The 23667-nt window shown below is 37.9% G+C and overlaps 4 protein-coding genes and 2 pseudogenes across 8 annotated transcripts; 2 read left to right on the top strand and 4 right to left on the bottom strand.

Annotated features, from left to right (window-relative positions):
* Window positions 1-63: 63 nt before the first annotated feature.
* Window positions 64-2228, bottom strand: LOC110417112 (lysM domain receptor-like kinase 4). Its single transcript, XM_021429323.1, has one exon. The coding sequence runs from the start codon at window positions 2068-2070 to the stop codon at window positions 223-225; it is 1848 nt and encodes a 615-aa protein (XP_021284998.1). The 5' UTR covers window positions 2071-2228; the 3' UTR covers window positions 64-222.
* An 807-nt stretch (window positions 2229-3035) lies between these two features.
* On the bottom strand, window positions 3036-4671 carry LOC110417114 (putative calcium-binding protein CML41 pseudogene; annotated as a pseudogene).
* A 163-nt stretch (window positions 4672-4834) lies between these two features.
* Window positions 4835-8387, top strand: LOC110417111 (Pentatricopeptide repeat (PPR) superfamily protein). 2 transcript variants are annotated; one of them, XM_089783685.1, is made up of 2 exons: window positions 5253-5429; window positions 5684-8386. In XM_089783685.1, the coding sequence occupies exons 1-2, from the start codon at window positions 5391-5393 to the stop codon at window positions 7844-7846; spliced, it is 2202 nt and encodes a 733-aa protein (XP_089639811.1). In that variant the 5' UTR covers window positions 5253-5390; the 3' UTR covers window positions 7847-8386. The 2 variants fall into 2 exon arrangements, with proteins under 2 accessions (XP_021284997.1, XP_089639811.1); XM_021429322.1 differs by having other exon boundaries at window positions 4835-8387.
* A 3241-nt stretch (window positions 8388-11628) lies between these two features.
* Window positions 11629-13426, bottom strand: PARVUS (Nucleotide-diphospho-sugar transferases superfamily protein). Of its 2 annotated transcripts, XM_021428119.2 has the most exons (2): window positions 12300-13426; window positions 11629-12138 (listed from the first exon to the last, which is right to left on the bottom strand). In XM_021428119.2, the coding sequence occupies exons 1-2, from the start codon at window positions 13201-13203 to the stop codon at window positions 11984-11986; spliced, it is 1059 nt and encodes a 352-aa protein (XP_021283794.1). In that variant the 5' UTR covers window positions 13204-13426; the 3' UTR covers window positions 11629-11983. The 2 variants fall into 2 exon arrangements, with proteins under 2 accessions (XP_021283794.1, XP_021283793.1); XM_021428118.2 differs by having other exon boundaries at window positions 12001-13423.
* Window positions 13427-17861: 4435 nt separating this feature from the next.
* Window positions 17862-19330, bottom strand: LOC110416217 (RING/U-box superfamily protein). Of its 2 annotated transcripts, none has more exons than XM_021428120.2 (2): window positions 19172-19330; window positions 17862-18803 (listed from the first exon to the last, which is right to left on the bottom strand). In XM_021428120.2, the coding sequence occupies exon 2, from the start codon at window positions 18775-18777 to the stop codon at window positions 18070-18072; it is 708 nt and encodes a 235-aa protein (XP_021283795.1). In that variant the 5' UTR covers window positions 18778-18803; window positions 19172-19330; the 3' UTR covers window positions 17862-18069. The 2 variants fall into 2 exon arrangements, with proteins under 2 accessions (XP_021283795.1, XP_021283797.1); XM_021428122.2 differs by lacking the exon at window positions 19172-19330 and adding an exon at window positions 18938-19150.
* A 1872-nt stretch (window positions 19331-21202) lies between these two features.
* LOC110416730 (fatty acid elongase 3-like pseudogene) lies at window positions 21203-22874 on the top strand (annotated as a pseudogene). Its single transcript, XR_016351235.1, has 2 exons — window positions 21203-21600; window positions 21722-22874. The product of XR_016351235.1 is annotated as a fatty acid elongase 3-like pseudogene (transcript).
* Window positions 22875-23667: the final 793 nt, after the last annotated feature.

Here is a 23667-nt window from a genome sequence, read left to right as displayed (position 1 = left end):
CGTGCTTATTAAATCTCTTTCATTTCAAGGTAAATTTCATTTCATGTGTAACTGCAATAAAAATAATCAAAATCACAATATGACATCTTTTTATTGCTTGTTTCAGAGGAATTAATTTTTCTAAAGTAAGTTCCACTCAACAGTTGGCTTGACTTCTAACATTTATCAGAATTTACAGAACAGGACTGTATCCTATATAGTAAAATAACCTTACAACGGCTGCTATGTAAGTAGGTCTGCCCGAATTTTGGACAGAACTGACACTACATCCTCCATGCTTGGTCTCTTTGTTGGTTCTTCTGTCAAGCAGGCTACACTTAATTGAGCCATCCGAAGTGCAACTTCTGTCCGATTATCAGATTTTAGCCTAGGATCGGTAAGGGAATCGAGCTCAGCTTCTGCATTGTCTTTTTCCATCATGGAAACAACTGTTGCTGACAGCAATATTTCTCTTCTATCTTGTGTAATGATGGCATCTTTGCCAGTAATCAGTTCCAACAGCACAACTCCAAAAGCATAGACATCAATCTTAGAAGTAACCTGACCTGTCTGTATATACTCAGGTGCCATATAACCTCTGGTCCCAACAACACGTGCTGTCTGAGCAACGCTGCTTGTTTCGTTGACCACCGCTCTCGCAAGGCTGAAGTTTGTAATTTTGGCCCTTAGACCACTGTTTAGCAGAACATTGCTGCTCTTGATGTCGCCGTGCACATAGGCTGGTTTGGTAAAACTGTGAAGATAGTGAAGTCCATAAGCAACATCCAAAGCAATCTGAATCCTCTTCGTCCAGCTCCCAATCTCATCGGGGCTTTGATTGCAAAGCCAATCCCTTAGAGACCCTTCTTTCATATATTCAAAAACAAGATAGAAAGAGCCACCATTTTCACAGACACCTTGAAGCTTTATCAAATTGAAATGATTGATATTCTTCAGCAGTTGTACCTCCTTGGATACATCTAGTCTCATTCTTTTCACAGCCAGGATCTTCCCACCAAAACCACCGCGGTAAACAGAACCGCTTATTCTGTTCTTGGAACTGAAATTTTGTGTGGCTTTCTTTATCTCCTCAAATGTAAACACTCTCAAGCCTTGGTCAAAGCTTGCAATTTCAACTCGGAGGTCTTCTGACAATACATGTTTGATCTTCGTTCTTTCATGGCCACTCCGAGGAACTCCATCCTTTCTCTTATTAAACACAAAGATTGTGAACAGAATGATGATAAGAACCAGCATAGAACAAGCTGCTGCGATTACAAGCCACTCATACAATTTCCTCTTTGATCTATGGCTTTCAGGATGTTTTACAATTGGAGGTGAATCATGCAGTTGGTCCTTGTGAATTATGGTTTGTGAACTTGAAGGTTTCGTTGGCAAAGGAATTAGGATTGTCGTGGAAGGGAAAATAGTTTGTTTTTCTTCCAAACCATTTGCATCATTAATGCTCTTTTTGCTCACATTGAACCTATCACTTATATCTGGAATATTATCCCCCAAGCTAATAGAGTAAGTCAGCAGATACTTTGTTCCACTCTTAATCTGATACCTTGTTGGACAAGCACATCGAAGTGGAACTTTCAATTCAATTCCAGGAACCAATTTGTATTCACTAAGTGGGTTTGCACGTTTAAGGGACCTACATGTGGACAATCCCTGGTATGCCATGGTTCCTATAGTATGATAGGTGCCGTAAATGCTTGAAATGCGAAACTTGGTGTTTGCCAGATAATACTGGCCTAAACAAGAGCAATTTACAGGAATGATTACCTCTTTACTAGTTGGGAACTCCGCATGCTCTGTTACAGTATTGATGGTAGCAAGCTCTGCCGGGTTCGAAGATGTCAGAGCTGAAATGCTGGGAACTGTGTTAAAAGGAGGTTGAGACTTGTAGATAAGAAAGGCCTGGCAATGTCGCTCTTGGCCATTGCAAGTGTAAAGAAACGCTGGAGAAGGACCTGATTCATCGTTGTTACTGCAACCCAACGCTGAATTCCCTGAGTAGTTTTGTTGAGCAGTTATGTGTAAAGTGAAAAGATTGAGTGAGAGGAAGCACAAAAGGAACTGATTCATGGTGAAAGTTCAGACGAAACAATTTGCGGATTGGAGAATATGAATTTGAAGAATGCTAGCTGCCGCCTGATGGGATTAATGTTGGGATAAACGCGTTTAAGGATTATAAAATATTACAGATGAATCAGAGTTTGTTGACTCAAACAGCAACGCCTTACGTAGGCTACAAAAATGTGTAATTTCCTCAGGAGCTGCTTCATTAGTTTAATGATCCTACTTGCAAAAATACAAAGAATGACTCAACGCTATTTTACCCAAAGTTTTACGTTCAAAAACAAACGATTTCTTTCTTTTTCAAAGGAAAATTCTTAAGACCCCACTTCCATTAGTTTAGTCTCAAGTTTATCTAAAATATATGCTGGCCCGTGATACAAGCTTGTTTGCTATAGTATTCCTGGAATGACATAAAATTTGACTGCATTGCATACCTCCTGAACAAACCCGTGAATCCAAGCTTTGCCACCCCTATCAACAGTTTTAGAGCTACCCCCAGATTTGGATAATCAACTCAATGTCTGCTTTTGTTATATAATTTTGTTCATTATTAGGTTAGGCTTCATTATTTTATTAAGTAAGAATCATACATTAATAAATGAATCAAATGTTTAAGTGTGACTTATACTTAAAACTTACGGTTTAATTCTTGATTATTAACGAAGTAGGATTTTCCCACGACAATTATGAATGATTGAAAATCGAATTCATGTATATCTTTGTCTATTATTTTCCAGCATCATTGAAGCTTACAAGGACCGTTACCTTGCTTGGTTTATGGGGCTGGGCCCCGTCTGGGTGTGGAAATGAAGGAAGATACAAGACCTTGGGTGTTCTTGACCCTAGTCAAGTCTCTTGTTAAACCGTGACTGAACAGGCAAACTACCGATTTTTTCTACAAGTTTAGAACAGATACATTTGTTTGATCATTCATTTTTTTTTATTGATTCAATTTGATACTAGTGACAATATAAAGAAAACCTTGACCATGGTATTACTGCCAAAAGGCTTAAAAAGTACTTAAAACACTGATGTACCCACTACCCACAAAGAAACAAACATGGAGAGTAAATTAACAAGGTTTTTTCCATGCATAATTTCAATGGGAAAAAGTAGGGACGTTCAGCTGCTAGTGCCTGGTAGAATACATATATGTATAGACTCTACTTACACTACCTTTTTCTATGGTTCACGTCTCATCATTTGTTGAAATTCATGGAAGTCAAGCACTCCATTGCCATCAAGATCAAACACTCGAATCATGGCAACGCACTCTTCATACGATTTCACATCCCCTAGACGGTTAAGCATTTGCTGCAGCCCTACCGGCGTGATGCACCCACAGCCTTTGTCAACCTCGTACATCTCGAACGCTCTTTTAATGTCATCGTCGCCCTCATTGCCTCCTTCCATCAACTTGACGAAGTCATTGAATTCCAACCGGTTGTCGCCATTGTTGTCGAAATCTTTGATGACCCTTTGAGCTTCCTGTCTTGATACGTAGTCGCCTATGGAGGCGAAGTAAGCACTGAGTTCCTCGCTCGAAATCTTACCATCTCCGTCACAATCAAAACGACGAAAGACAACTTGAAGATCTTCTTCTTTAGTACTGATATTAGGTACTGGTGGACGAATTACAGTTGGTGATGGCAAGGAGCTTGAGGATTTGGATTTCGAGCGAAGTCGAGGAAAGCTTAACCTTAAACTCTTGTTGGAGAACCATTTAATAGGCTTGGAAATACTAGCAATTTCCATTGGAAAACTGCTTTGTTCAGGAGGGTTAACTCGAGTAAAGGTATTACTCCATAATATGTATATTATATATACTAGCGAAAAGAATAGTTTGGTCAGAAATTTACCCTCGGATTTTCACATTGCTATGCAATTTGTAAACAGAGTTACAAAGGGGAACTTCGAGTCTTGCGCAGAAGTTGCGCTGATTGGAAGACTAAAGAGGCCCGAAGTTGCTACGCAGCTTCTTTGGCTTCTAGGGAGGGGCAAAACTACTGACCTTCGTACAAATTGTATTAAGTCCTTTTGGAAAGTGACTGAGAAAAGATGGAAAAAGTGGGACACTTTTTTCCCCCACTTTTTCCATCCTTTGGCCTCAATAATGGTGAATATCAACCAATGACTTTGAAAGATTATTACCTTTTCACCCTTTTCATTTGTCTCTAACTGCTTTCATTGATACTTCCGCCCCTTCAAATCTGATTGCACCGAGATGAACTGCTGAGCCTGAGGTACATAGAATATGGCAATGGAAAGTACGAGAGTGTGGTATTGGCAGAGTTCATGAACCCCGGCAGCCTTCCGGTCCGGACTTGCTGGGAACGTATTTATATATATGTTGTCCCCTTAAGGGGGAAAAAGATTCAATGTCACCTTCAAGAAAATGAAATGGGGGGAGGAACCTTTCATCCTCAACAGCTCAAAAGCTTGGAGCTGGGTGGGTAGTGGCAGAGTATTCAAAGTAATTACTCAATGACTACACAGAAATGAGTCGTTCAGCCACTAGTCTTTGGCAAAATCTTTGTGCCCGGATTGAAACCTGTTAGAACAAGACCAGACATTAAAAAGAGCAGAGCCACCACGAAAATTCAAGTGAGTTTCCACTTGACAGAAACAGGACATTGACAATCGAAGTACAGCCAAAGTTTACGTTGGATTAGATGTCCTCCTACCATGTATCCTAACAGCAATGGACAGCCAAGATATCGGCCCAATGAAAAGCCCATTCGTTTCCTATAAACAGGCCATGTTAACCCAATTCAAGTTTCAAGCCTGCAACTACAGCGTCGAATGCCCCCATCTCTTCTCTTTCAACTGCAGAGTCGGCATGGAAATAGAAGCATTTCCTCACCGCAAAAGGTTTCATGCTCCAAGTCAAAACCTTGGAATGCAATATTTGATTCTTCTCCAACGGCCAGAAATGCCGATTGTTTCATAACTGAGATGCTTAAACCCAATGTTCAGGAACTTTCGGCTCCACTCTCCTTCCCTGCACGCTCATCTCCACCGCCCGCTCAAATCCTTCCACGCGTCCTCTCCACTCCGCTGGAAACTCCGGGACGAATTCAACATCACCGGACCCGAACTCCTCTCCCGGATCACCCGACTCCTCATCCTAGGCCGTTACAACGCCCTCAACGACCTGTCTTTCGACTTCTCCGATGAACTCCTCAATTCCGTTCTCCGAAACCTTAAACTAAACCCCAACGCTTCCTTGCATTTCTTCAAATTAGCTTCGAAGCAACAAAATTTCCGACCAAACGTCAAGTCGTATTGCATAATCGTCCACATCTTGTGTCGAGCTCGCATGTACGATGAAACCAGAGCTCATTTATCCGAGTTGGTCGGTTTACGTAAGAACAAGTACTCCTCTTTTTTAGTTTGGAATGAGCTCGTCAGGGTTTATAAGGATTTTAAATTTTCTCCCTTGGTTTTCGATATGTTATTGAAAATTTATGCTGAAAAAGGGTTGATTAAAAATGCTTTGAATGTGTTTGATAATATGGGAAAGTACGGTCGTGTCCCCAGTTTAAGATCATGTAATTGTTTGTTAAGTAGTTTGGTTAAGAATGGGGAAAGTCATACGGCTTTGCTTGTTTATGGGCAGATGATCAGTATTGGGATCGTGCCAGATGTGTTTACCTGTTCGATAATTGTTAATGCGTATTGTAAACAAGGGAGAGCGGAGAGAGCAGTGGAGTTTGTTGAAGAAATGGAGAATTCAGGTTTTGAGTTGAATGTGGTTAGTTATAATAGTTTGATTGATGGGTTTGTTGGTTTGGGAGATATGGAGGGAGCGAAAAGGGTGTTTAAGTTGATGCTTGAGAAAGGGATTTCGAGGAATGTGGTTACCTATACAATGTTGATCAAGGGTTATTGTAAAAAACGTGAGATGGAGGAAGCAGAGAAGGTGGTTAAAGAGATGGAGAAGGAATTGATGGTTGTGGATGAATTTGCTTATGGTGTGCTGTTAGATGGTTATTGTCAAGTTGGTAAAATGGATAATGCTCTAAGGATTCAGGAAGAGATGTTGAAAATGGGGTTGAAGATGAATTTGTTTGTTTGCAATTCGTTGATCAACGGGTATTGTAAGTTTGGTCAAACTCATGAGGCAGAGAGAGTGTTGATGTGTATGAGTAGTTGGAACATAAAGCCGGATTCATTTAGTTATAATACTCTTGTGGATGGGTATTGTAGAGTGGGCCATATGAGTGACGCTTTCAAGCTTTGTGATGAGATGCTTCAGGAAGGAATTGAACCAAGTGTTGTAACTTACAATGCCCTTCTCAAGGGTTTATGTCGTGCAGGTTCCTTTGATGATGCTTTGCACCTTTGGCATGTGATGCTCAAAAGAGGGTTGCTCCCTGATGAGGTCAGTTGTTGTACTCTGCTTGGTGTGTTTTTCAAGATGGGAGATGTTGAAAGAGCTTTAGGATTTTGGAAAAGTATTTTAGCAAGGGGCTTTTCCAAAAATAGGATTGTTTTTAATACAATGATTAATGGATTATGTAAGATAGGGAAAATGGATGAAGCGAAAGAGATATTTGGCAAAATGAAGGAACTAGGGTGCTTACCAGATGTAATAACTTATAGAATCCTTATTGATGGGTATTGTAAAATTGGAGAAATTGAAGAAGCTTTAAAACTTAAAGATAAGATGGAAAGGGAAGCAATTTTTCCTACAATTGAAATGTATAATTCTCTAATTAGTGGAGTTTTCAAATCTAGAAAACTGAGCAAAGTAGGGGATCTTCTTACTGAAACGTTTACCAGGGGACTAGCCCCTAATCTTGTTACTTATGGGGCTCTGATTACCGGTTGGTGTGATGTAGGAAACTTGAAAAAAGCATTTAGCATATTTTTTGAGATGATTGAGGAAGGGTTTGCACCCAACATAATCATTTGCAGCAAAATAGTCAGTTGCCTGTACAGGATAGGCAGGATTGATGAGGCAAATTTACTGCTGCAGAAGATGCTAGGTACTGATCCTATTTTGGCTCACATGGGTTTGGATAGCTTGAAGACTGATGTTAGATGCCTGGATATTCAGAAAATTGCAAATACTCTTGATGAAAGTGCCAAAAGTTTTTCTCTGCCCAACAATGTGGTGTATAATATAGCCATGGCAGGATTGTGCAAGTCAGGGAAGGTTGATGATGCAAGAAGATTTTTTTCAGCTTTGCTGCAACGAGGATTCAATCCAGATAATTTTACATACTGCACTTTGATTCATGGCTATTCAGCCTCTGGTAATGTCAATGAAGCATTCAGTTTACGAGATGAGATGCTGAAAGTGGGTCTTAAGCCAAATATTGTTACTTATAATGCTCTTATAAATGGACTGTGCAAATCAGGGAATCTGGATCGAGCACAGAGGCTTTTCACTAAGCTTCCATTGAAGGGGTTAGCTCCTAATGCTGTTACCTATAATACATTAATTGATGCATATCTTAAAGTTGGTAAAACTTGTGAAGCCTCTGGTTTGCTAGAGAAAATGATAGAAGAAGGGGTTTCCCCTTCTCCAGCCACCCACTCTGCATTGGTCACTGGCCTTTGTGAGCTAGGAGATAATGGAAAAACTATGAAACTTTTGGCTGCTCAGGGTCATGTTAAATGTGGAGATTTGAAGAAGATCACAAAGCTTCATGATATTATGCATACCGTGTGTCCATCCCTTGATGTTGCTGCACAGAAGCAAATGGACTTGACAGTGTCCTCAGATGCTAAAGTGTCAGACAATGTGTATTATATATCTGAAGCTGTGTGTTGATGGATGCTCACAACTAAGGCGATACTGGGATACTTTTATTTGTGGGAATAAGTTTAAAGATTGGCCATCCTGGTTTTCTTCTTTAGCATTGAAACTCAAGGGTTGGTCTTGCATTCCCCTGCATAATACATGCATGAAATGCTTTAGAGCTTCCAGCATATCGTTTCTCCTGATGGCAATCAGACGCAATGGAGGTCCATTTTCAACATGCCCTATGGAGGAAGGTTGAAAACATATAATCCCATGTTTAACGCATTGGTTTTGGACCAACTTTCATGATCTTCAGCTGGAAGCTTAGAGTGATGCTTCATGCCTAGAACCAGGCTAGATGCCTCTCTAATCCAGGCCCTAGAGGCTAGAATAGGGTAGGATGATTAATGTTTGTACATGTATCAGCCAAGGAATACATCCAAATAGTTGTTGAAATGAAAATTATAGTTCTGGACAGAGCCAAAACTTGATGTTCAAACTACAGATTCAGTGAACTACATATGGTCTTTGTGACAAAATCTGGCAAAGGTCATAACTACTGCTCATTTCATGTACTTTTGTCCATTTGCATATTGTTTAGATTAATCAATCAAGATAATAGTAATTGAACATGCAATATCAGTAACTGCTGTTATTAATCTCTTAGAATTTTCAGAGATTCCATAGTCATGTCACGGTTACTATCAGTACTGTAAATCATAATATACTCGACAGATTTAAGACCTCTAATCTTTTTATGCCTAATGGTACGAATCAAAAGCCATAATATCTACCATAACTTTTCGAGAAAATCTACAGGGACACCCTGTTTTGATCAATGAAAATCTTTACTTATTCAAAAAAAAAAAAAAAACTTTTCGAGAGAATCTCCTATCCTTCTTCCACTCAATTTGACTCATCTTAGAGTTGAGGGGTCTCCCTTGGTGGCCGAGCTTTAGCAACTCGACAGGAAAGTATCGTTTACTTCCACTATCGGCGGTCACTGTTTTACTTTTAAAAGACCATTCTCAAATTTGGAGGAAGAGACGGATGTCTCTGTCTTCCTACGTTTACAATCACTTTGAAGTTAAAGTTGAGTTGTCCGAACCCAAGGACGGGAAAGCCAAGAAGTAGTCTCGAGCAGAGACGTAGTTATTAAATAACAGTACTATGTCTTAACTAAGGTGATTATTGTTTCGACTTATTCAAAGCTTGAATCACCGGAAACCTTCAGGATTCCGGTGCCCTTTTTCTTCTTTCAGGTCTCTGCTCGACCAACAAGCAGTAGCACCTCCGTTGATCAGCCTAGTCCCCATTCTTATAGTTTGGAACTCAACAACCACCTTGATCTCACAATTCCAGGAAAGTTGCAGCAGCGACAGATACAACGACTGATGATGACTCGTTTGACATGTAAGTCAATGAGATTTGGATACACCCAAGCTTTAAAGCACTAAATAATACTTAGAAAAACCCTGAAGCTTTAACCATCTTATACTGTTCCCTGGTCAGGATTTGAAAATGATTTCCATTCTTTTCTCTAATGGAAGGTTAAAGAAAACTTGCTCTGATATATGCAGAAAGGAATGGTTCATCGAACAAAGGTGTAAATTTTATAAATTTGCTTATACAGCTCGATCAAAAGTGGGTAGACTGAGAGGTATACACCATCTACCAGGACTGAAGAAGTTGCTTACGATCTCAGGAAACCCCCACGTGAAAAAGGACAATAACTTGCTAAATATGGTGCTACTGCTACTGCTACTGCTATTGCTAATGCTAATGCTAATTCCAATCGAACCAATGACAAAATAGCAAACACCCCATCTTCACAGATCGAAAGAGCTTTCTTTTCAGATAGCTGACCAGTGTTCTTCTTTGTAATCTGTGCAGATTTCTGTCACTGAGTATTAAGGTAGAATAGTCGTGAAATGTGCAGCCCCGCTGCTTTTGGAGAAAGGGATATCAATGGCTACATCACCATGAATTGACGCTGAACAATAGTGTTTGTCATTTTTAAAAGTCATTTCCACCTTTGATCTACTGCTTCAAGTGGTCCTGTATTTATTTCTGGTAAGGATTGATCCTACTTATCAGGCCAATTTCACAACGATTGATACTAATAAAAGAATTACTGACCAGAAGCATATTTAAAATTAATTATGATTTCACGTTTTTTTATTTTTATTTTTCACTATACTAACTAGAGAAAATATTTTGGGGTTGAGAAAAGTAGGACCCACACGCTTTGACTTTATTCCCGATCGCAGCCGTTGAATTTTCATAACCTTTTTAAAAGTCATGCCACGCGGCATTCGTGGAATCCCCCAACGAGCACGATTGATTGATGTTCCGGCAATACTTCTCCCTCTTTGTTCTTTCCCATTATAATCTACCGACACTCCATTCTTTTTTTTGTTAAATAATTTTGTTTTCTTAATTAATAATTATACTATTCTTTAGAATAAAAAATCAGATTTAAAATGTCAAAAAATCTAGCAGGCTGGCATTTGGAAAATGCCTACTTGACATAATTGGATCCAATACCAATAATCAATAACTTTATTAAATTTTAATGACATAATATTTTAAAAAATTTTGAATTTTTTAAAAAATATATTTAAAAATTATTTTTTATTACATTTTTTACTTAATATATACTTATGATTAATTATTAATTATTAATAATTAAAATATCACTTATCATTTTTATATTTTTGTAATGTTGATTATATAATGTAATTTATTACATGATCATATCATTATATCATATCAACACATCTCTTTACCATTTTTTATGACATATCAGTATTCTATGTCATTATCAGATCTCATAAAATGATAAGTGATAAACCATTATCATAAAAATTTATTTAATTTAAAATAAAAGTATAAAAAGAATACACTATATTTAAATTTTTCGTAAATAATTCAAGGATTTTTTTTAGATATTATACCAATCTTATTCTAAATCTGATTTTTGTTAAATATAATTATTCAATGCATGCAACTAAATTAGTGATTAGCCAATACTTTAAGATCTAAATAATTAAATTTGGTCAGTTTTGGGAGACTAAAATATTCTATTCATCCAAATCTTACCAAAAGAAATCAATGTGAGTTGAAAGTTGACAAGGCATAATCAAACAAACCAGTATTTTCCCCATAAATAATTATTCCAAAATACTTGTCATTCACATTTTTTTAATTAGTGCAATTTTGTCATCCATATTTAAATAAAAATTAACATGATTGCAAAGGCATTTGGCAATAATAACTTTCATTCAAGTACTAATATATGCTTCTTCCGTCTCTTTTCCTCTATCCGGCACGACCTAACTTTGATTTTTAATTCGATTAGTGATTTCGAGTGTAATTATATTCTTCAATTTTAAAGCAAGATTAATTGGGATATTAAAAACGTAATTATAAAGAAAATAATGATTGAAAAGTTAATTTTATAATCTTTTTTTAAAAATGTATAGATTAATTAAACCCTGAATCCCTAAGGAATATTGAAAGATATATAGGATGGAGTTGTATGTGTTTGTCCTTTAATCATCCTTGAGGAATTTGTATGTTGTTAATTATGTCAACCCTATTCGTTAAAGAGTCCCATCAGCTGGCAAATGTGTCTTTCCAGCCATCTCCAAGTAAAAGAAAAAATTCCAACCATTAAAATACCAGGGAAAAAAAAGGAAGAAGAACACCCAATAATGCTGGTTGAACGCGAAATGCTAAGATCCAAGGAAAGAGGAGGAACTTGATCCTTAAGCATTCAATTTTATAACCAGATTGCCAACCAGTTTCCATTAATGGTTTCCCAGGGCATGTAACAAGCACATGACAAGAACACATGGAAGCAAGTGCAGATTTATTTTATATTGAACAAGGAAAGATTCGTGGAGAATTACCCCACCCAAAACAGCTCTTTTTGCTATACAGACTTTGATTTTACAGTTTATCATCATACATCCGAGATGGAAATTTATGGATTCGTTATTGTTACAACCAATTTCTTCTTTTTCAAAGTGTAGTCTTCTGGTTTCTCGGTAAAAGAAGAGAAAAAACAAATTAATGCAGTATATATGGTACCTGTTTCAGTACCGTAATCTACAAGAAACAACTTAAATCTTCCTCCACAGGCCATTGGCTCCTCGTCCAGCTTCAGCATCTGATCTTCAGCTTTAAAAACTTTACAGCTCCCCCCCATTTTCTTGATGATTCTGTCACTTTCTCAGCGGACAAACAGTTGCCAGAAAGATGGTAATAAACAATGTGCTCCTCCAGCAAAATTAATAAGCATTTCCCATTTTTTTTTCCTGTCAAGAATCCAATGCAAATGGAGTTTGTAAGAGATCATAAGGAGCCCACAGAGCGTCCAAAGGGCACGGCCTGTTAGCATCAAGCCTCGCCCATGGCTTCCCTTTTCCACTCCAGTGTAAAAGACTAACCGGACCAGGATGCAAATCCCTACACAAACCTCTAAAATTATCCCCACCAAGGCCATGCTGATTCCACCTATGATCGACCGGAACTATGTTTCCAGCAAAAACTAACAAAAATGGAGGCAAAGAACCCAACTCGTATATTCTCATTCTTTTTTGAAGCTCCATCCATTCTTCAATCTTTGTCGTGTAATCTCCTTCTCTCCATCGAGCAAGGTCGATTACCATTACTCCAGTGTTAAAGTAACAAGCTTTACGGTTCGCAAAAGTTAAGGATAAAGAAGGGTTTGACCAAAAGGTTAGAGTAAAGTAGGACGTGAAGTTTGCATTGCAATATTCTGGTGCAGCCAAGACAGAGGTGTCTCCGAGTGGAGTTGCCGCGAGTTTAGCTATGTCGTCAACCAGAACCAGGTCCGAGTCAAGGTACACGACTCGGCGGACGCAACAAGGAAGGAGATTGGCCAAGTAGCTCCGGGCATAGTTCAAAGGGCAGTCCAAAGCCGAGCGGATTGAGGTTGAAATGAGGCGTGAGACGGAGGAGTCATCAAAAGGGTATACCTGGAAGTTCAGGTAAGGGAAAGAGGAAGAGATGGTGGAGCGTAAAAGTGACGCGTTGGCGGTGGCGGAGGCGACGAAATGGAACGCAATATTCTGGGGACAAGAGGAATGTTGAAGCACGGAAAGAATAGCTGCCATGGAGCCCCGGATGTAGGCTGTATCAAGGGTCATTGCCACGTGCACGGCTTGATCCGAGCACAAAATGGAGCCTTCACCTTCTTCATCTTCATCAACTATCACAGGGCAATCCAGGGAGTTATAGAACTGCGGGGCTTCTTTGAATTGTTGGATCATTGTTGAAACGGCGGTGGCATTGGCAAAGGCAAAGACAGCAAAGAGTGAGAGCAGGAGAAAATGAAAGATTGCTGGTGATCTAGGCATTGTAGGGGAATTGACAGATATTGTTGAAAGAGGAAGGTAAAGGGGGGTGGTGGGTTTTAATGCTGGAGGAGGACTAGACTAGCTCGTTTTTATTTAAAACAAGGGTTGGGATTTACAAAAGAAGGGGAGAGTTAGCTGGAAGGGTGGGCTAAAGCTGCAGAGAAAGGAAGGGGATTTTAAGGGGAGGGGGGGCTTAGTCAAGAATTCTCTTTAGAGGTGGGGGTTGTTGAGTTCACATTAATTCTAGATTCGTTTGTATACTATCGTCTTCTTTTATATATATATTTCAATAAAGGGTCCACACTATGGTCCTACATCCTTTTCCCTCAACTCTCAAAATGCTCTTCTCCATTTCACTCAATTAGGGATGCTTTGCATTTTCTTAAAGAATAGAGTTGCTCTCCCATGGTATAAATGTAGAATCAAGTAAATGAAATGAGACATACTAAAGCTACAATGTTTAAGATTCGGAACACACGATCTTACCATTTGAATCAACTTATCATTAATCGATACGTAATTTCTTAATATCGTTATCAATCAACCTAGAATTATATGATAATTGTCAATAATGGGTTGTAGGTGAACTTCTTTTTGTTCTGTTCAAGGACCATGAGGTCACCATATCATCATAATCTCATGTTGTTCTTTCTCATTCTTTATACCTTCACATGATGTAATTAATTGTCTAAAACCAGTGGATATGTATTTTGATTGAAGTTTAAGCCAACAGAAAGAAAGAAAGCATCCTTTTGCCATTCAAAGGGAGAATGAAAACGAGGGGTGCTTTCTTTTATGCTCTCTCTCTCTCTGTCTCCGCCTATCTCAACAGCGACCGTACAGGGAGACAACAGAAGGTAAAACAAATCGAGAGAGTGAACTCTTAGATATGGTAGACAATCGCAGTCCTGGAAAAGCATGGTTGAGCAACCAGAACAATCATGCTTTGTGACCAAGGTATGCTTCCCTTCTACAATGTATCTGCTATACCTTCCATAAAAGAAATCGAAATCTGTTTCATGTTCTTGAATGAAGCAAGTTACATGGTAGGAACTAGGGAGCTTTCATATGCAAGAAACCCCAAAATTATGGGGTACTTAATGTCAGTAAAACACGCTAATTATGTTCAAAAACATGTCTTAAAAAACTCAAGAAGAGATAATTGAATCAACCCTGTCGGAAACAACCATGCAAGAGGTATATAGTAAGGAAACTCCTTATGGTTGTTGTGGCATATACAACTGTGAATGAAGTTTTTAATCATTTACAGTGATCTTGGTTGATTCTTATGCTCTCTAGAGAGATTTGGGGAGGGATATAGGACCCACCATTGAAAAGCAAGTTGGCAAAAATGGATCTACTATTTGACCTTAAAAGCTATATAAGATCAGCTATCATGCACTAACGGAGAAACATTAAAAATTTTATCGTTAGATTAGATCCTTTTTGAAGGATTTGTCTGAACTTTTTGGTGATTTCAACTTGATTGCAGGGATGGGTAATTTTCTTTGACCCAATTTTACATAAATGTATAGAATTTAAACAAAGCAATGGAAGTGGTGGAGTTGGGGAAGTAGAGAGAGAGTACTTCCCCACCCATATCCTAGCTATCAACACTAATCAATAACCATCATCGCACCCATCCCTGTGACATACCCCAGCAATGGGGATACATGTAACAAGCAGGGGCAAGGCAAAGATCCCTGTGAGGAACAATGTCAACAACCAACTGCCCAAAAACACAAAAACCGAAGAATTTGAAGATGGGGATCAGCTCGGGGCTTACCCCCCGACAACGTAAGCTTGGTAACAGTTGCTGCAGATTCCAAGGTTACCGACAATTCCCCAATGTATCAGATCGGTCATAAAAGTCGGCTTCAATGAGAAGCACATGCTTCAACCCTTTTTTGTCCATATGCATCTAAGTCATCCCAGTAACACCAGGTACATGTACGTCGGTTGTTCAGTTCAGTACAACTAGGGAGAACGGACTGAGCATTGGGGGGTCAAAGCGTTTGAAGAATTGAAAAATTGATGATTTCAGCGTTGCAGTTTGCGTGTCCCTAGTTTTGATTTTATCCACTAAGGTAAATATAAAAATTCTTTGCACTGCAAGATCAAACAAGTTGACAGAAATGGAAGTGGTATCCTTGAAAACCAGAGACTTTCATGCACTTACCAAGAAGCTTCTACAACTCCTCCCCTTTTTGTTGCTATGTTCATCCGGAAACTGAAGCATTCAACTTTACACAGCAAGCCAAAATTTACATTGTCTTCTACTTCTGAACAATAAAAAATATATATTTTTTAATATCCGACGACTTTTTTATTTAAATGAAATCACCTTTACCGACAAATCAATGTCCAAACAAAAAATTTGATCAAATTTACGTAACGGTAATACTAGAATTTGAGATTTCAAACAATACATGATGATTTTAGTTTTTTTTTTTTGTCATTTTGTTTAGTATTTTTTTTATGAAAATGAGTGATATAAATGCCCTGCATTATTTATCTTTTGCATAAACAGATAGGATGGTGGTGGAAGAGTCCACTAAAATTAAACATGCCATGTCGTTTCTCTAAAAGGGAAAGCAGTGAAGCTAGCTATCTCGCAATCGTTGGCCACAGGCTTATCCATTGGACCCGCAACTTGCACCGCAAAAAGAAAAGTGCTCGATGTTTAAGTCACAGAACCAGACATTTTGACATAAAAGAAAGTGATATGGTCACTTATATACATGAGAGACTGAACCACACCCAGACCAGCCCTGCCTGACGCCATGGACAGCTCGTAACACGCAACAAGTACTGGTCCTTTTCGTGCCATGTGCACCTTCAAGGAAATGGGCATTTTTGGCATGATGGAAGATATGACCAACACATGTCTTTTCTACAAACAACACAAGTCTCGTTTCAAAATCACAAAACCAAGATCTTAAGACTCCTTCAAATGCAATTACATGCTTAAGAAACATAAGGGCCAAGAGCATTTTGTTACAAACCCATGATTAAGAAACATAAGTTCAAACCAGTTCTACATCATATGCATTGGTCTGAAAATTGTGTAAGAAATATCAGTTTACTATGTTAACTATGTACAAGTAAACAACCTGTATTTGAAACGATTCAAGCCCCAACTTGTCCGGTTGTCACCTCTAATATAGCAGTTGAGCCTCCAAGTAATTTCACAAATTAACCGCTCCTAGCACTTAGAGGGAAAATGAAATTACCTGACATGAGGCCAAGGCCTTCAAATCTGCAAGTTCAGCAGTCCCCAAACTCCAGGCCCAGCAAGCAACCCATGTGCTTAAAGTGTGGTCTTTAGATCGAAGGGGCCACAATCAACAAGAAAATCCGTAAACTGGAGGATCAGATGACTCTAGGAGGCAGACCAAATGGAGCCATGTTAGGACCACATGCCATCAAAGAAAACATATGAAAACAATTCGAGCCCATAAGTATCTTGGATAAAAAGTCCCACTTCCAAGTAGAATCACTGTCTATGGAGTACAGCAAAATCATGTGATGGCTGTCTGAAAGTAGTTTTAAGGATAAAACCAACACCAGACTCCACAATCATGCTGCAACAAAACCAACTTGAACAAAAAGCTATAGGTGCATGTGTGAACACAGGAGGTTGCACAAAAAGAAGGTTGTTTCCTCTTCGAAATGGTAGTGTTCTAACGGGTGAGTGCTGACAATAACAGGGCAATGCCTACAACAACATCAAGCACAATATAACTACTGATTCTAACTTTTGAAATAGTTCTATGGGGCAGCTGCCCTCATTGGATATCTCTCTTTGCGTTTCAATAAGACAGTAACTTTTATTGATATAGATGCAAAAAGGAGCTACCAAGCTCAACAATGTCAGCACAATGAACACTAGTATTCTACATTTGCCACTAAAATAGCTCAGCTTTAAAAATAGACAATGAGAGCCACAAGCTCAATTAACCAAGCAAAACAAGACAATCAATGTCATATCTATCTTTCAAATTGATATTCATAGTCCATGCACTAGAATCACAACCTGGGTTCCAGACTCGAGCCAATACCATGATCTATAATAACTACAAAGACAGAAACATTTAGTTCCTTACTTACATAAACAGCCAAACAAGCATGTATAATTCTGTCATAGAAATTAACAGAAAGGGGCCATTTTTATTATCTCTGACTAAATAAAAACTCTTTGTTCATAAAGTCTCAAATGAAAGGGGAAAGGGCAGTGTCAACAGAACTTCGAGCACGGTTATGGAAAATGCATATAATAAAGCTTTAATTACAGAGAGAAGCAACACCATCTAATCCTCTCTCAGCTATCCCCTCTCACAGACTCAAGAAATAACCAGTAACCATGACAGATAGAACGGCCATACATAATGTATTAAGATTGCACGAAGTTCTAAAAATTGTAATTTACAAAATGGCTAGCCACATGAAATTTTACTGCATTTTATGTTCGCAAAATACTTGAAGACATGAGCTTCCACAACGATAAGTTCAGTGAAAATGTTATAATAAAAGGCAAAGTGGCAAAGAAGAGAAAAAAGGCCAAATTGTGAACTATAGGGTATAGAATATATTAGCCGCTACAACACAGTGATGCATTTCAATGATACAGTAGATAAAAAGATCTTGCACTGCTTAAATACTGAAACATATAAGCTGCATTCCACATGTACTGGCAACCATTAAATGAGCAAAAATAAATATTGAAAGCACTATATAAACAATTCCTCACCCACAAAAAAGAAAAGAAAAAAAAAGGAAAGAAAATGCAATGTTAGATTTATACAAGACATGGGGTTGACACTCCTAACATAAGTTAGCGATTTAGGCTCTGATAGCAGATTTGATCTATTGATAAATCATTGCAAAGATAACACAAACAATGATAAACAGAAACAGCATTTTCAGGTAATGATCCTGCTGGCCTTGAGCAGTACGATGATGATGATGATGGTGATGATGATATCCATGAGCATGGCCACCATGATAAGAATTTGAAAATCCGTATGGATACCCAGCAGCTGTACCGAACATAGCCGCATCGGGAAACCCATGCACCTGAAGGTTAAATAATGATGGGATAAGACCACCAAAGGCTGCAGACAGTGTGAAATTCCCAAATCTAGCAGTTGCCATTGGTGCAAAACCTCCCAACCCTCCCATGAATCCCAGTCCATTTTGGGGAAACTGATTTGGTTCAGGCGGAGGAGCCGTTTCAGGTCTCTGCCCAGCTGGACGATTCGGAATGTTGACACCCGGGATGGATTTAGACCTAGGATCACTCGATGATTTTCCCCTTCCATACAAGGGGACCAACTTTTCTTCCTCAATAAGCGCCTTACACACAGGACATTCATGAGAACGGGAATGAATGTTAAGCCATTTGTAAAGGCAAGGCCAGCAGAAGAGATGACCGCATAAAGTCACAATGGGGTCTTGAGCTAAGTCAAAGCAGATATTGCACTCAAAATTACCAGCATCACCGTTAGCATTGCTGCTAGAGCAAGATGGACTTTGGGGCGACTGGCTCGCTGATTCCCCAAGCCCACCTGCCATTTCTCAGACTTCCAAAACTCGGATTCCTATAACATCAAAAAATGGAACCAAAATAAATCCTGAAACTAAAAACTACCACTATATATTAAAAGATCCAATTCAATGAAAGAACAAAAGCTATAAAATAACAAAATCAAAGTAATTCATATGAACATCATACCCTGTAAAATTCACTTGATTTCGAGAAATTAAACAATCTCAAAGATTCAAATCCCAACCATCAGATCTCTTATGAGAATCAGCATCACCAATTACAAAAACACGATTCATAACAACTAATCAACGAAAAATATTCGAATTTTGCCATCCGGATTCAACGATAACATAAACAAATGACGAAAAATTAAAAAAAAAATCGACCAAAGAAAAAGAGGAGAAATGGGAAATTACTGACCTCAAAGAGACAGAGGAGATAGAAGGACCGATCGATTGCCCAATCGACCGATCCAAAAACGTAAAAGATAATGAGGAATAAAGAAACTCCTTTCTTTGGAAATAAAATTATTCTTAACGCGGTTACAGCCTAGAGAACATTTCCACACTATTCCTATCTCTGTTGAGGGAATCTTCTTCCGTTGAGAGAATGGGGTACCCTCAACGTGGCGCCAATCCAGTGGTTGGTTTCCCTTGACTCGTTGACCGGGCGATGAGATGGCGCGTGTTCTTTTGTACTGGCGATTAACGGCGTTTGAATGCGATTGCTGGAACGGTCCGCGTTGATTAAACTGCCGTCGCGTTGACATTCGCAATTAATTTTGATTTAATTTCTAGAAAAAACTAAAGGCCTTTTTCTTTATAGATTTGGCTAGTCACGGACGGGCTAGTCGCGGTGCCGCAATCGATAGTGGGCCCAATTTCTTTGCTGTGCAAAGCCCATTTTACTAATTAAAAACTGGCTGAGGCTTTTTGTTGGTAACGTGTCTTTGTTTTTTATTTAAGGCAAGATAATTTATTCAATTAAAATTTTCAACTTCTTTATATTCAAAACATCTAAATAAATCCTTAATTCTAACGGAAATTAACTCGCTATCATATATAATATTAGTTAATAGTTTTCTACTTACGTAACATATGACTTAAAAAGAGTTGATATATTTAAAATACCCAATGTATATAATCAAGTCAAAAAAATATGTCATGTGAATAAAAAATTTAAATAATTATTAATATTAAATTTAATGATGATTAAATCTTTATTAAAGTTAAAGTGTTTGTTTAAACTTAAATCAAAATTTGGTATCAATATGTACGAAGCAAATTAATTGGAATGTAAAATGCTAAACAAAATAAGCAAAATGTGTGAACTCTAAAGTGTGATAGAGAAATGCATTATTAATATATTTTATATATGATGAATTTAAATTAATGGGATGTCAGTTTCAATATAATAACAGAGAAGAAAAACAGAGTAAGGATCCCAGCACCTACTTAATTGGTGTAGACAATTCGATTATAATAGGCGAAAAGTAGGCCAAAATTTATTGTGCATTTAACATTGGTGGACATCCTTCTTGATTAAGGCTTACATTCTAGACGTGTTCATATGGAATACTTAATTGCCTAAGTAATTAGGATGCAATTTCTCGTTTGTATTATATCATTTTCTAACAAAAATGACAAATTAAGATGTGGGTCGAGTCAAAAATTATGAATGTTCGTAATAGATTATGTATCGAGTTCACACTTTTAATTTTAAAAACATATCTATTATATGAAAGTAAATTCTTTTTTATAATTTCAAGAGACATTTCATCATTTTTCAATGCGAGAATTATGATATTTTCTCATACTTAATTATGCAACATTTTCATTGTATGGATTCTATTACCCATAAAATAGATAAATCTACTTTAATCCAAGTCCCTTCTAATATTGGTATCTCTATATAGGTTTTGATACTACTCATTGCCTGCTCGCAATTTCGTTTGAAGACATATTTATTAGGTGGAAAAATATTTTTATTTACTAACAAAGGCAAACAAAAAAACATTTAATTAAAGACTAAATGTGAAAACATCATCTTTAGAATGCGAAGACACTGCCCTGCCTTAATTAGCATGGTATAATAAATTCATTGTCCAAGTCTTCCGGAGTTTTATTTCTTTCGGATTCCCAAGGAAACATCAAAATCAAAGAAACGATGCCAAACCCTACCATGGTCTTCCCTAACCTTCAATAATCAAAAGAATAATGCGTTCCATTATGAAGATCACAGCTAAAACCACGTTAATCATAGAAAATATAAATATAGTGACAACGTGGATGAATTGATAAGGACTTAACCATGGAAAATATATTTCCAAGGTGTTTAAAATTTTAATATTCAACCTACACAATAAATTCAAGTCATGTGCTAGAATAGCTTATGCAATTGTCAAAAGAAGTTAGCTAATCTTTAAAAAGATTGGGTTATCCAAGAAATTATCAAATTCAATAACCCAAACAAATATGATAAGCTACGCTTGACATTTCAAATTATTACTACTATTATTATTATTAACTTTTTTTATGTTATAATTACAAAATCCTTCGAAAATCAGCTTTGCTATGGTATATTTAGCAGGGTCAGTTTGGTTAGCCTGAATTAACAGATCCCAGAAAAGGACAAGGAAGTCTGCACTGCCTAATGTGGAAGAGGTTCCTTAGCCCTTGACCCCGCGAACGCGGTTGGTCGGACGAATGGGGGCCGAGCCACCTATTATTTCCCCTTTTTTTTTTGGCCGTGAAGGAAAAAAAAAAAAGGGGGAATATTGGAACCGGGAAAAGGATTCTTCCGCTGACCTCCAAACTAACAATCTCCAAGCTGTGTCTGTCTCCTCAAAGGTACAAATAGGCTGCGCCGTCCTTCATTTTTTCTTTGTCATTTGCCATTTCTCAATCCTGCTCCCAACTATAACAAGTTTCTCTCTTTTATTTTCCCTTCCGATTCTGACTTCCCAAACAGAAATTTGTAGCATTTTGTGATTCCAGATACAATTTTGGGTTTTGGGGGTTGATGTGAAACAAAATCCGGGCATGATGCAATCCGTGAAATACTGGCTATCAGAGCATCCGTCGATCGTGAACTTCCGGTGGAGCCACACCCAATCGTTCGGCTCCACGTGGTCCTTCCTCTTCTCGTCCATTGCAGTCTACGTCGTCGCAGCTACGACCCTCCACGCCTTCCTCTCTCTCGTACTCCCCAAACGCCGACGGCTCCCGCTGGGGCCAATCCCAGCCATCCACAGCCTCTGCGTGTCCTTAATCTCCGCCGTTATTTTTGTCGGCATTTTGCTCTCCGCGGCAGCCGAGATTCGCGACACGCGTTGGTTCTGGCACCGCACCAAAACCATCACCACCCCATTCCAATGGCTCCTCTGCTTCCCTTTAGGAACGCGCCCTTCTGGGCGCGTGTTCTTCTGGTCCTACGTTTTTTACCTCTCCCGTTTCCTTCACCTCTTCCGGACATTCTTCACCATTCTCCGCCACCGCAAATTAACATTCTTTCACCTCTTTAACCAATCAATTCTTCTGTGCATGTCTTTCCTGTGGCTCGAGTTCTCTCAATCGTTTCAAGTCCTGGCCATTCTGTTGGCCACTCTCTTATACTCCGTGGTCTATGGGTACCGATTCTGGACCGCGATTGGGCTGCCCAGCGCTTGCTTCCCTTTCGTGGTGAATTGCCAGGTGGTGCTTCTGGGGTGCAACTTGCTCTGCCATTTTGGGGTTCTTTTCCTGCATTTTCTGAAAGGTGGATGCAATGGAATGGGAGCTTGGGGATTCAACTCTGTACTCAACGGCGTAATTCTTTGGCTGTTCCTGAATTTCTACGTTAAGCGGCATTTGAGAAAGAGAAATGTCGATGATGCAAGTGGACATGGTGGTTCTTCTTCCGGTCGTTCCCGTGGTAGCTCGGAAATAAAGAGTGAATGATTTCTACACCCACTTTCATTTTTTCTTTTAATAATTTTGTTCTATAGTTAGGGAAATCAATAGTTAAACATTTTCATTTTTATTTCAATTTCTTGCTTCCGATCTGTAAAGTTCTTAAGTGTATACCTCGATCGAAAAGTTGTTCATAAAAAGAATGAATAAGAACTAGGATAATTAAATACTAATGTTTTTGAGTAATTGTTTCTTCATTTGTAAGTAAACTAGTAAATTTTAATAATAGCTTGCATTCCCTAATAGCATAAGAAAAAGAGTTACTACTAATTAAATATTGTACAAAAAAAACATATTTTAATTAACTAAATGATAATATCACGTCAAATGTTTCAAATCTTGTATGAATAAATAGAAGATTTTAAAAATTTATAAATATAAGTATTACACGTTTTATTAGATTAATTTTTTTTAAAAAAATAATGATTTTATTATAATATAATATTAAACTTGACACATATCAAGCACTTCTACATGCAAGGCATGTAGGTTATTAATGGTGGTAAAGCCGTTATTGGATTTTTCTATCAGCCTTTTGTAAGGTGAATAATGGTCTAGTTTAGCAATTTTTGGTTTTTCTATATGTTAACAGTTACTGATATTATTTTCTTTTTGGAATGTTAAAAGCAAAGCTATTACTACTATACAGTTGGATGTAAAAATAAAACAAAAAATATAATTAATTCATTTATTTGAACCATTTTGTTTAAATTAGGATTACATTATATGTACTTATTTAATCCTAATCAAGTATATAATTTTAATTTGTGTTATATTTTAAAAAAAAAGAAAATAGCAATCGATAATTAATGAGAAAACAAGGGTGTCAGCACTTATCTCAGCAAATCCCCCGATCTATTTCTTTTGGAGAAAATGACGTTTGTATCTAGAAGCAAAAAACACGTGACTTGAAGCTGAAGGTTTCTTCTCTCTAACACGTGAGCTATAAAAATGTACAGTTAGTGT

The sequence above is a fragment of the Theobroma umbraticum genome, unplaced genomic scaffold, assembly GCF_002168275.2.
Source record: "Theobroma umbraticum cultivar Fairchild unplaced genomic scaffold, ASM216827v3 scaffold_51.0, whole genome shotgun sequence".
NCBI classification, from domain to species: domain Eukaryota; kingdom Viridiplantae; phylum Streptophyta; class Magnoliopsida; order Malvales; family Malvaceae; genus Theobroma; species Theobroma umbraticum.
The sequence above is the reverse complement of the archived record's forward strand: the minus strand, read 5'-3'. Positions and strand labels throughout refer to the sequence as shown.

Bases quoted from the DNA above. Each gene is read 5' to 3' on its own strand.
- LOC110417112 (XM_021429323.1), bottom strand. From the start codon at position 2,070: ATGAATCAGTTCCTTTTGTGCTTCCTCTCACTCAATCTTTTCACTTTA.
- LOC110417111 (XM_021429322.1), top strand. From the start codon at position 5,033: ATGTTCAGGAACTTTCGGCTCCACTCTCCTTCCCTGCACGCTCATCTC.
- PARVUS (XM_021428118.2), bottom strand. From the start codon at position 13,203: ATGCCTAGATCACCAGCAATCTTTCATTTTCTCCTGCTCTCACTCTTT.
- LOC110416217 (XM_021428120.2), bottom strand. From the start codon at position 18,777: ATGGCAGGTGGGCTTGGGGAATCAGCGAGCCAGTCGCCCCAAAGTCCA.